The sequence below is a fragment of the Pygoscelis adeliae genome, unplaced genomic scaffold (assembly GCF_000699105.1).
Source record: "Pygoscelis adeliae isolate BGI_AS28 unplaced genomic scaffold, ASM69910v1 Scaffold318, whole genome shotgun sequence".
Taxonomy (NCBI): Eukaryota; Metazoa; Chordata; class Aves; order Sphenisciformes; family Spheniscidae; genus Pygoscelis; species Pygoscelis adeliae.
Window position 1 is genome coordinate 3174451 of NW_008825430.1, and position 12148 is coordinate 3186598.

A 12148-nucleotide genomic window follows, 5' to 3' on the forward strand; every position below is an offset into this window, starting at 1 on the left:
ATGCTGTATGTATATAAAGTTTATTACTTTACTAAGAGATGACTTGCAGAAGGAAATACAACGATTTTGAAAAACGAGAAAAGAAAATGTCGTTCGTTAGAATGCTTTGGGGATTTTGATTTCCTTCTGATATCTCCTGAGCAATTTGAAAAACATTATCACAAATCTTGGTTATCAGCACTGAGGTATCTGGTCTTGCTTCTTCTAGATCTGAATGAATGTAATGAGTCCCCAAAACCTTGCAATTTCATCTGCAAAAATACAGAGGGGAGCTTCCAGTGTTCATGTCCGAAAGGGTACATCCTGCAAGAAGATGGGAGAAGCTGCAAAGGTAAAAATCAAGAATAGAATTTACTGCAGAAGCTCCGTGTTTCACAGGCCAATCCAAGGACATTTAAATGATGTAAATCTGTCTCCTTGATTCACGTGAGTATTTCCACTAAAGACAGTGGAAGTGGCCTGCACAGGATGGAGCTGGTGTTTCAGTTAGTTCTTCGATAGTCTGGATGAACAGTAGATCCACAGGAATTTTTGCAGGCTGATGGCAGCTGATCTTAAAAGACTTTGTAACCAATAGTGTACATGATTGGTCTTATTTTGGTAAGCATGTTGGTTTAAGCCGTATTTTTCAGTGATAAATGTATCTTAATGGATGCAAAGATGAGCGTGGTTTGCAGTGCATTGTCCAGCATCAACAGAGTTTTACCCTACCACCTCTGCAGCGTGTTGAATAAGGAATAGCAGTGCAGGAGAGATTTTGAAGTGTTCTTTATAATTTCATTTATTTATATATCTTGGTAGCAAAGGTCTGACTGAAACCGCACAAGTTAGAGCAGCAATTCTAAACTTGGCATGGGCAATGACAGTGTACTTTGTCACTAGCATTTAAATATTTCTTTTGGAGTAGTAGCATGCTTCAGCGCAAGACTGAATTTTGCAGTCTGCCACTGCTTCTCATGAAGATGGTGGCTTCCCATTTATCGACTGCACTGAGAGCAGACACTTATTTTATAACAGCATCTTTCCGACAGATGAGAGCGGTGTCTGTAATCCAGCGTTAGCACGACACTAGGGTGGCTCCAAAGTCTCATTCATTACATGTGGGGCTTCACGTGAGAGGAACTGGAAGCCAGCGAGGAAAGCGAGACGTAGATTCAAAAGGCTTTATTTGATTCGTTATTTATTTGCAATCACTTCTCTCTAAGTCCAGCTGAGCTGTCAGATCCTCCACAGGGAACATAAGTGAAAGATGTTTCCTTGGTTTTTTTAGATCTTGATGAATGTGCAACAAAGCAGCACAACTGCCAGTTCCTTTGTGTCAACACTATTGGGGGTTTCACTTGTAAATGTCCTCCTGGATTCACTCAGCACCATACAGCCTGCATTGGTAAGTGACGTGGGAATGTAGACGCAGATTTGGGATTTATTACTGACTCTTATTCCAGAAGCAAAGTAGCAAGGAGGTGAAATCGGCTTCCTGAGAAACCAAATGGAAACATAGGCCAGGTTCCGATCCCAGTCCCACCAGACCAGAAGATGCGAAGAGGCCCTCCCTCCTACCTTCCCTTGTTTTCATAATCTAGGTCTTTGAATTTTGCACTTGCAAGAATCAGACAGTAAAAACACCAATTTGTAATTCTTACCTTACCCTTTCTTACCCATTGAGCAAAAAAATAGTTATGTTTCTGTTCTTGTAGTCCATTGCAGGACCCACGTTAGAGAGCATGTCAGTCTTTAAACAGTAAGCGTGAAACACACCTTTCTGCAGTTGTCCTTTAAACACATACCCATTATGTCTGTGGAAACGTTAAACAAAACTACTTCCTGCAAAACACTCTTCCTGCTCTGCAAGTTGGATCCTGCTTGTGGTAATCTGACGATCCTGTGGTATTGGTGTGAATTTGGGGGTGTTTGAAGACTAGAACATCAAACTCCATATTCTTGGTGAAGAAAAGGAGTGTTTCCCTTCCCACAGCTCCTGTTAGTGTTTTCAAATGAAAAAGGCGGCGATGTAAGCTCTCTTTCTTAGTGCAAAGTAAAAAAAAATGGAGAGGGTGGTATGACAGCTACGGTACTGATGTTGCTTTACCTCTTGTCACAAACTGTTCATTGTCAGCGTTGCTAAATGATCATCTTCACAACAAGGAATAAAAAGTAACACTCAGGCTCTGGTTTCCTTCAGATAATAATGAGTGTGCTACCGAAATCAATTTATGTGGGGCGAAGGGCATTTGCCAGAATACACCAGGAAGTTTTGTTTGTGAGTGTCAACGTGGCTTCTCACTCGATCAAACTGGGCTTAGCTGTGAAGGTAGGTACAACACACAGCGCGTTTAACTTGGCCTTCTCTTGCTTTCCTTCATCTTCTGTCAGCCATGCTGTCATCCAAGGAGGCACCTGTGGAGTAAGTACCGAAACCTATGGAGTAAGCATGTGTAGATTGAAGGGGGTGGGATATGGAAATGTAGCAGCAAGGCAGTATTCCTCTCCATGGGCCTGAATAAATAGATATATCGCAGGATGCTAAAGAGCTGGGCAGATAATTTCTGAGGAGACTTCAATTTAGGGTGGAATGTTTTAGTTTAAGCATCGTAAGTTCAGCGAACTTCTGTTGAATCCTGTATGGATTTCTGAGGGACTCGCCAAGGACAGGAAGTCTGGCATCTCCAAGGCGACCTGCTAAAGAGAGAGTTCAAGGGCTGCAGGCTTTATTCCTCTGGGTCCCTAGAGCCTCTAGAGCCTTCTCCTGGGATAGAGTTTGGTTTGCTTCGAAAAGAGAGATCCTGGGATTCCCGGGTTGGATGCTTGGGTAAAAGCAAGGGACTGTCTGCTGTGGAGCTGGGAGCCTTAGGAAAGCCTTGGGGGTCCCATACACAAATGGCTTTCTGCTCTCTGCTCCACAGCAGAATGCAAAAACTCTGAAAATTGTGGCCGAGCTTGAGCTTTCAGTGGTTTTCAGCCCTAAGTTACTTGCTGTGGAGCCAGAGATCCAAACCCGAAAGGCCCGAAGTTGTCTCCCAGCACTTGTCAGGTTTTTGGAAGATCCTGAAATATACCTCTATAGATATGATATATGAATATACATGATTATTTGTAGCATACTTTTCAAATATAGCATAATTCGAGCTTCTCTCCCAAAACTCAGAGCGTGTCTCACCTTTTTAGATGTTGACGAATGCGATGGAAACCACCGGTGTCAGCATGGCTGCCAAAATATAATTGGAGGATACAGGTGTAGCTGCCCACAAGGATATCTCCAGCATTACCAATGGAACCAATGTGTTGGCAAGTCACTTTTTTAAATTCATACATTAAAATCCATGTTACCTTTGTTAGCAGCAAGAAGTGAATGGCAATGGTGCAGTTTGCCGTATTTTCTTTTTTTGATTACAATTTAATAAGTTCAGCAGACTTTCAGTACGGATGTGCGCTCCTGTGAAAGGCAGAGTGGATATGAAGCACCCAGTAGCCTATGTCCTGGTTCGACCAGTGTTTAAGCACAAAATTATCCTTGAGGGTGCTAGATATTGCATTGGCTTCGAGGGAGCTTGTGTTACTCGTGTATTTTGTGGTCTGACCAAAGGAAGTCTTACTCTGCCGTGCAACAGTCTCTGCTCAGACGCAGGTCCTGTCTGAGAGCTGGTGGCGGTTGAACCTGGCAGACTCAGAACCACAAGTTCGGATTGTTAAACTGTAAAATGAAACTTCTGGCCCAACGCAGCTAAAATTCTATTAAAATCCTACTTGATCTGTGCTTTTATCATTCTTACAACACCTACAGGAAGGCTGCTGTGTTTAAGCCTCTTCTCTGTACGGAATTAACCGTTTGTCATACTTGAGCAAAGCTGCTGCTATCTGTCTAAAGGTGCTTCCTTGCAGCTTTGGGATACAGTTTATAACAAGTGCTTACAGGACCATTCTGGTTATAAATAACAAATGCTAGTGCTCTTTATTTATGTTAAGGAGTAAATACACTGGTGAATTAAAATGCTTGTTTCTTCCCTATCGAAACTTTGGTTCTGTCCCAGGTCTCTGAGCCCTCGTAGGTGGGGCCGCAAGTGCAGAGCATTGATGCTGGATATGACTTGAGCAGACAGAACTGGGTCCTCTGCAGAAGTCATGGGAGAAGTCTCTGTACATTTCAGCAGTGTATATTCAGCATGAGGCAAATTCAAACAACAGAAACATGAATCATTTTTCCTGTAGTGACAGTTATGTGCGTTTTTAGTCATATTTAATGGGCTTCATACAAGCTAGTCTTGTGTGGATACCCGGAGATGTGTTTGATGACCTCTTTGAGAACAAAGCGCTTCATAACTCTTTGTTTGGCTTTCTTTGCTTTCAGAAACATAAAAATGCCTTTGCTTGTTATCACTGTGGTGCTCTAGGGAGGTGTCTGCTTTTAATTATGCTTACCAAACCTCCTGACATTTTATGCAGTCCTTGCTGTGATGTTTGCTTGTGCTCCAGTACTCTATGCCTGTAACACACAAGAGAACAAGGAGGGAGCACAAACACATGGTGGTTTTGAATATTAATTAAACTAGCAGAGCTTAGGGTTAAATTAGAATTTAATCTGCAGGAGGGTAAAAAAAAAAAAACAAAAACCAAAAAAACCCCCAAAAACCCAGCACTGCTGTGTCTGGCTGCTGGAGGACATTGTGGAATTTGAAAAAGTGCAGCGCTCAGTTTTGCGAAACATCTTGGCTGTTTCCAGGGCTTCCTGGGTGATAGCATTTAACTAAGTGTATTTCCAAACCAGGTGTACGCTGTTGTTCCAGCTTTTGAGCCCATTGACTACTGTTTCGATTTTATATAGAGAATATCAGTTTCAAAATGCACAAGCACTGGTATTTCCCCCACTGAAAGAAAGGCTTCAACCCTGGCACCACAAATACTGATCACCAGAAACTTCACCAGGGAAAATTACACTGAGAGCCACAACTGGGGAAGGACTCAGCTAGCACTTCCACCTTGTTGGACACGGGGCAGTCCAGGCAGCAACCCAAAACTGCAGGGAAGGAGGCTTGGGTTTCCTCCATCCTTCCTTCCTGCGGAAGCTGAGCACGACAGAGCTGTGTGTTGCAGAGCACAGGAGAGCAAGGTGGTGCCTGACAGCACAGCTTGCGCGGAATCCGGGGCTCCCGTAACTGTTTTTTTCACCTCATATTTTTTTTCTTCCAACAATCACCCAAAATATGGGAACTAACCTCTCTAGTGTCCACACTCCTGCTGCTGTGGAGCGAGGCGAAGCGAGCGTATCTGCTCTTGGTGCAGCAACTTTCTGTGGCCCAAACGTGCATTTGTGATATTGACATAATTGCTGTGTTAGGTATGACAAATATTGAAACATCGCTCTAAGTTAATGGCAAAACTCCTACAGGCTTCGGTGACACCGAATTCAGCCCCAGTTTTTAGTCCGTTGTGGTCTCGACATGTTCGCATTGTAACGTCTGTAACTGTATATGCTTAAGATACTTACCTAGATCTCCTGGGTGTACCACGGGGAAAGAATCCATGTAATAGGTTTTTCTGTGACAATTCCTTCATGTTCCTTGGCAGTCCCAACTCTGCAAACAGTTTGTATCTTTTTTAGCTTATTTAATGAAGTGTTCAGGGACTTTTGATATTGCTGCACCACATATTTAGATAATCACTGCAGAATCCTTTGGTTCCTCCCTTGGCTTGTGCTGTGTGTGACTGCATCATCCCCTGCCCACGCAATTCTGTAGCACACCGTGCCATAAATCAGGCTGCAAGAAGCAAAGGCATTGCTTTTAAACGAAGAACAAACAGGCACATTGTTTGGAAAAAGACAATAATGCTCTGAATTAATACTTATTCTCCTGTAACCTGGATGCTTAAGTCAGAGATGCTGCTCTGTGCTTTACATTTTATCCATGCAGTGTCCAGACGGCATTTCTTACGCGTGTGCGCACACGCGCAATGCGCATGTGCAGTTGCTTTATCACAGAAAATGGGGAACAATAGCATTCAGAACATTTCAAAGCAATTTGCCACATCAGACAAAAAAATTCAGACCAGCTACATTTAAAAACCCAGCCATGTACAGTAAACAAGCCTGAACTGACCTCAAACTCCTACAGTGCCGCACTTGGGAAGTTTGGAAAAGGGCTGGCTCAGAATGTGGCAGTCTTCTGTATCTACAGCTGCTTTTATTTTTGCTTGTTCCTGTACCTTACCTGTACCTCACATTTAAATGTGAGTGCGTAGGGAGGGATTTTCAGTGCCTGGAAAAGGTGTCAGGACTCTTCTTCCTTGAACGTTGAATAGCATTATGAACGTGGGATTACTGGACCAGATTGTTGGCTGTACAAAGATTTATTCTTCTGAGTTGTTTCTGGAACAAAAAAAAAGTTGCCTCCTCTGCTTCTCTGCTCTCCAGAGCATGAGCTGACGTGGCATGAAACATCTTCTGTAGAGTAGCCCAAACGTTGCTCTGTTGTGTGGTTGTAGTCATTTCCTAGCGACCGCTGCCCTAGCCAAGGGTGAGGCCAAGCCCTGTTCTCCGTTTCTGTCTGTCTGATGTGGCAGCGCGTTTGGCAACAGTCGAGCACGACCTTTCTGAAGGGGTAGGTTGGACTAGACCTGAGAGTAAAAGTTAACGTGGTATGTTCTGCTTCTTTTCCAGATGAAAATGAATGTCTCAGTGCACACATTTGTGGAGGAGCATCTTGCCACAATACTTTGGGAAGCTATAAATGTATGTGCCCTACCGGATTTCAGTATGAACAGTTTAGTGGAGGTTGCCAAGATATCAATGAATGCGGTTCTGCACAAGCCCCATGCAGTTATGGTTGTTCAAATACTGAAGGTGGCTATGTCTGTGGATGTCCACCTGGTTACTTCAGAATAGGACAAGGGTAAGGGATTCTTATTTTAAACTAACAGACATAAAGGGGACATAATCCGCTCCCTTCTCTGTAGTGTGGAGCAGCAGAACCAGGGGGATTGTCACCAACGAAAGAGGGATAGGAATGCGGAGGTGCTCGAGAGTTGGATGCACCTGCTGATTTTGGAGATGAGGGAGGGGAAAGGTAACCAAGGGAAGGGAGCAACGTGGTTTTAATGCTTAATGAAATTCGGTCAGGGCTACCAGGTTCAATCATCTCTTTTAAGCTACTGCTTTCACCTCTCTCCTGCACGCCCCAGCAGCTAGCCAAGTTCTCTGAGCTTGCCACTTGGGAGCTCGCACCCCTCACTGTGATGTGCGGTGTATCGCTTGTCTCCTTTAAAAAAATAATAACAACACCCCCATCAGCTCCAAAGACAAATGATATTATACAAGTGGCTTCACCCACTGGTTAGAATAACAATTCTGTATGCTTTTATGTTCTTGTATGTTCCATATTCTTCTGTGTTCCAAACGAATCATTTTTTGAATAAACGTCTGCTTTATCAAGAAAAACAATACTCACTTGCCCCAGTGGGAGTGTTAGGGCTGTGCATCATGTAGGACCAAGCAACTCAAATGGAAAGCAGAAAGACTGTGGCTTAAATTTTCAGACTAAAAGCTGTGGGATACGTTATGAAAAAACCTCACTTTTCGGATTTTTCTGCAGTTTCTGAAAATTGGTCTCTTTTAACGTGTTCCAGGTTGGATGACAGAAATTACTAACAAATTCTCAGAGCTTAAGCCTGTGTTTTTAAAACTGTTAAATATTGGCAGGTCTGTCTTAGGCAAAGCCTCATGGAGCCAGGTTCTTGAAATCAGAGGTAGCTGCATTGTGATTCAGTGAGAATTTTCCCTGTTGACTTCAGCAGAAATTTTTCCTAGGAAATGAGTGCAACATAATTGCCTTATTATTTGTATTCACAGTCCCCCAAATTCAGTTTTTGATAAGATCTGTGTCTCACTGGAATTAATTTTGAATGTCTTCCTTCCTCAGACACTGTGTTTCTGGAGTGGGGCTAGGCAAAGGTCAAGGACAAGAGCTTTCACTCAGTGGAGAAGTAGATGACAACTCCCTCTCTCCAGAGGCTTGTTACGAATGTAAAATCAATGGCTATCCCAAGAGAGGAAGGAAGCGCAGAAGCACTAATGAAACTGCAAATGAAGCAGAGGTAATTGACTCTTTTTGGGGGAAAGGGTTGGCGGTTGTCTTGTGAAAGCCAGTCTCAGAAGGAGGTGTGCCAAGAGGCAATGCCACAGGAAAAATGTACGCCCCAAACAAAGTAGACCAAAGAGCTGGTTTTGGATGTCAAGGAGTCTCTGGGGGGGCTTTCTGAAGTTGTTCGCTGTCATTAGGCAAAGGTCATCCTCTGAAGCCCCCGCGTACCTCATGTCTATGCCTCATCAAACGCTAAAATAAATGCCCATCCGGCTGTCTAGAGAGCAGTCCACTCGCCAGCAAAGCAGGCTCTTGATGTCGGAGGACGGCGGGTCTGCAAAACGTTTGTGTGAGCCGGTGGCCAGAAAGGCAGGACACGTTGGTCGGGGTGGATGTGGGCCCTGCCAAGGAGCGCCGTGTTGCGTGTCCGGGGCTGGAGCCCTCTCCAAAGCAAACGCAGAGCTCTGGACACGAACACCTCACCTGGAGGGAGTCCAGGGCTGCAGCCCTTCCTGGGGCTTGTCCAGACCCTTGCAGTCGGTCACCCAGGTTGCCGTCCTGGGGCCGAGGCTGCCGGCGAGGCCGCGCACGGTGCTCACCACTGGCCCAGGCAGCAGAACGGGAGGCAGAGCTTCATTTGTCATTGCAAGGAAGTCGCTGCAGACAGAGGCAGGTTTCCATTTGCCTCCAAGTGGGGTAATTGTGTCAAAGAAATGCCTATCATCTATTGCGATGCTCACGCAACTCCACTTCTTCCTAGCTGTCATCATTGGCTTTTTTTTATTAACCAAATATTAATAAGTGGTTTCAGCACTTTTATTTGCATGAAAACTAGTCTGCTGTGTGACAAGTTTTGTCTTCATGCAAAGGATAGGCATTCCTTTTTGCTCATCCTTCTGGGAGGTATTTTCTTTTAGTCCTTGGCAAACGTTTCTCAAAAAAGCGGTAAAGTAAATCCTTCACCAAACTCCCCCTGCTGGGGTTTGTTCTGAATTGATCACAACAGTGAGACACAATGGGATGAAGGCTCTCGTAATTCTCTTTGTTCTTCAGCTGGCCTTCCAGCACCACACCTCCCAGCATGAGCGCAGAAGTCGTGATAGACGCATGATCTTGTGATGTGTAACGTTACTGTAGTCCCTCTTGCGCAAAATTCAAACTCCTTGCATTGCCTGGGGACTCCCACGTCGGCTTATTTCAACTTCTTGTAAGATAAAGTCAGAATTGCCCAGTCTGGTCATCCATCCAGTGGCCAGCACAAGTCACTGGATTTAAACCTTGTTGTTCACATTAATTATACACAGACTTCAGCAAGCTGTAAACAGCTTGTAGAAGCGTCACCAAGTCCACAGTCCTTTGACCTCTCACTTCTTCATCCAGTCTGAGATGACGGTGGTGGTAGAGGTGAAGGGATCTGCCCCGACCTGGCCGGGGAAGCAGCAGGTCATGGCAGGTCTCCTGACTGTGCAGGTATTCGTCATTCACCTGAAAGTACGCATCTGGGTATGCGGATGTGTGTGTTGCATTCTAAATATAACCAAGAGACACTGAACGCTCTTGTGGCCACACCATCGCTACCCTGAGCTAAATGTCACCTGTACTCTCGGCTCATGCGTATGTGCCGAAGAGCCTGCTTTTCCACGCGCAAAGACAGGGGGTTCGGGAGCCTGTTAGCTGTTTCCCTTAGGTGCTCGGTGCGTGGCGCTCTGCTAATACGGGAAGACGGGAGAGTGCTTTTGCCCAGAAGAGTGTGGACGTTTGATTTTGGGCAGAGTGGGGTCGTAAACCGTGTTTCTTCGGTGTGTTTCGGTACTCTCTGTGATTAGTGCTGGATTTGTCTCGGAGGTGACGTAGAGCTTCCCTTGCTTTCCAAATGAAAACGTTACAGCTGATGTGCTGTCTGAAATGTTATCATTCTGCCGCTGCGGCGTGACTCAGGCACAGGGGTCTCAGGGGGAGCCCAGTTACCATCCCTTGGAGGCGAGGGGTGATGCTGCTTTTCCAGCACCCCGCCGCACCCACGGGCCGCCCCGGCTCCACACCTAAACAAAGCGAATCTTGCAAAGCAGAAAACTCCCACCTACGTGGCGTGCCTCCCCCACAGACCCTGCTCTCTTCTGCACACCGTTGCTCGCGTGAGCTTGTGGTGCCCCTGACAGAGGAGTACGCCTTTGCTGCTCTCTTTGTTGGGAGACTGGTCGCAGACTCCAGGCAGGGAGAGGCTTTGTTGGCCAGGCAGCGGGACCCACACGCAGAGACTTTCGGTGCCTGTCTCAGGCTCCCGTTACCCACGCGGGGACAGTGACAAAGACCGTACTTGATCCTGACAAGTCCTAGGGCCATAATAGTGGATTTGACAGATGATATCGCAGAACCTCTTTTTAAAAATCGTTTCACTAACGATGAATGAGCTGGGTAAGAAATACATACACATAGGCGCACGCGAAGCGCTCTCTGACAAAGCCAGCTAACATCGTTTGTTCTCGTGCAGGATCAGCGAGAGCTGGAGCCGCCAATCAGTCTCGCCAGCTGGGATATTGAGAAAGCAGCAGTCTTCTCCATCAACATCTCGGATCTCAGTAACAAAGATCGCATCCTGGAACTGCTTCCTGCCCTCACAACACTGACAAACCATAACCGATATTTAATTGACTCCGGAAATGAAGACGGTTTCTTTAGAATCAATAAGAAGGACGGGATAAGTTACCTTCATTTCACAAAGAAGAAGCCAGTGCCTGGAAACTATTCATTACAAATCAGTAGTATTCCACTCTATAAAAAGAAGGAACTTAACCAGCTTGAAGAGAAACATGACAAAGACTACCTCAGTGGTGAGCTGGGAGATAACCTGAAAATGAAAATTCAGATATTGCTTCATTAATTCATCAACCAAAGACCAAATAATTAAACCAAAGATAGATAGGTAGGACTGAATATTCCTCCCAATCAGATTCTCCATATCATAGGTACAGTCTTACGTGAGTACATTTGTATGAACGAGCACTATTATACTATTCCTACATAAACAAGGTACAGGATGAATACCCTAGCTCAAAACAACCACTTTCTCAGGCTTTTGAGTGTAGCTGAGCTACCTTGATATGTTGAATCTTGAAAACTGGGACTTTTATCATTGGAAGTTGGCCACTGATGCTGAGACGCGTCATCATTTCAGCAGAGGTACAAGAATGTGCTTTCAACTGATGGACAGCTCTATTTTTGTAATTCTTAAACTTCGCTTCTCCAACTACAACTTACTAGGTCAGCCATTTATGATATCCGTTTGGTGCTAGTAAATTTTCAACCTAGATTTATAAATGCACTGTAATATTTACACAACTTAGAAGCCAAAATTGCCATTATTCAGTCTAAATACTTCAATCAACCAAAGTTAGCTCAGTAGTTTATCTCAGTTATGCCTATAATACATTACATGTAAATTAAGTGTGTGTATACTGTAATCATGCTATTTTTATCAATGAAGCATTTGTAAACTAGATTAATAATACCCTTAATGTGAGGGTTTGTAATGGTGCTTATAAGACCAACTACTTGTTAACTGTATACACAAACCTGATGATAAAGTTTCTGTGACTTGCCAAAATGCACTGAGGTCAGTAGGGACCGTTAAACATTCTCAAAAGTCAGATGACAATCAGTGCCATCCTACACCATGACATTATGTAACGTGTCAGGAGTACCCATAGTCGTTCATATCAACAAGGGTTCAATGTCATAAATGTCACAATAAAACAGTTTTTTTTTAGTTTATTCTGTGGCCTTGTGTTCTTGCTAAAAGTGTGATAAACTGCATTCTTACGTCTCAGGCGTTGTCGGTAGGGTTGGTTCTGTATCTGTGTGCACAGGTGATTGCTTCTCGAAGGTGTGCCGCTGTCACTTGCTCCTTCTTCGGCCAAAGGAAGAACGGAAGAAATACAGAAGCCTTCACAAATCTAAACAGCGGCGGACCTCTGTCAGATTGCTGAGTGGCTCCAGAAAGCAAGCTAGAACGTTTCCGATGACTTGACCTGAATAATCCTGTCAATAAGTCACTTTGATAGCCAAACCGTGCAGAA

The 12148-nt window shown here is 44.6% G+C and overlaps 1 protein-coding gene across 1 annotated transcript in view; it reads left to right on the forward strand.

Annotated features, from left to right (window-relative positions):
* The window catches only part of FBN1 (fibrillin 1), a 141841-nt gene extending 130004 nt beyond the window's left edge, over positions 1-11837 (forward strand). The window contains exons 58-64 of the mRNA XM_009330946.1: positions 209-331; positions 1271-1387; positions 2183-2311; positions 3166-3285; positions 6653-6884; positions 7911-8085; positions 10564-11837. Coding sequence (XP_009329221.1) covers positions 209-331; positions 1271-1387; positions 2183-2311; positions 3166-3285; positions 6653-6884; positions 7911-8085; positions 10564-10953 — 1286 coding nt within the window. The 3' untranslated portion in view covers positions 10954-11837. The remainder of the gene's footprint in view (positions 1-208; positions 332-1270; positions 1388-2182; positions 2312-3165; positions 3286-6652; positions 6885-7910; positions 8086-10563) is intronic.
* The last annotated feature ends 311 nt before the right edge of the window (positions 11838-12148 follow it).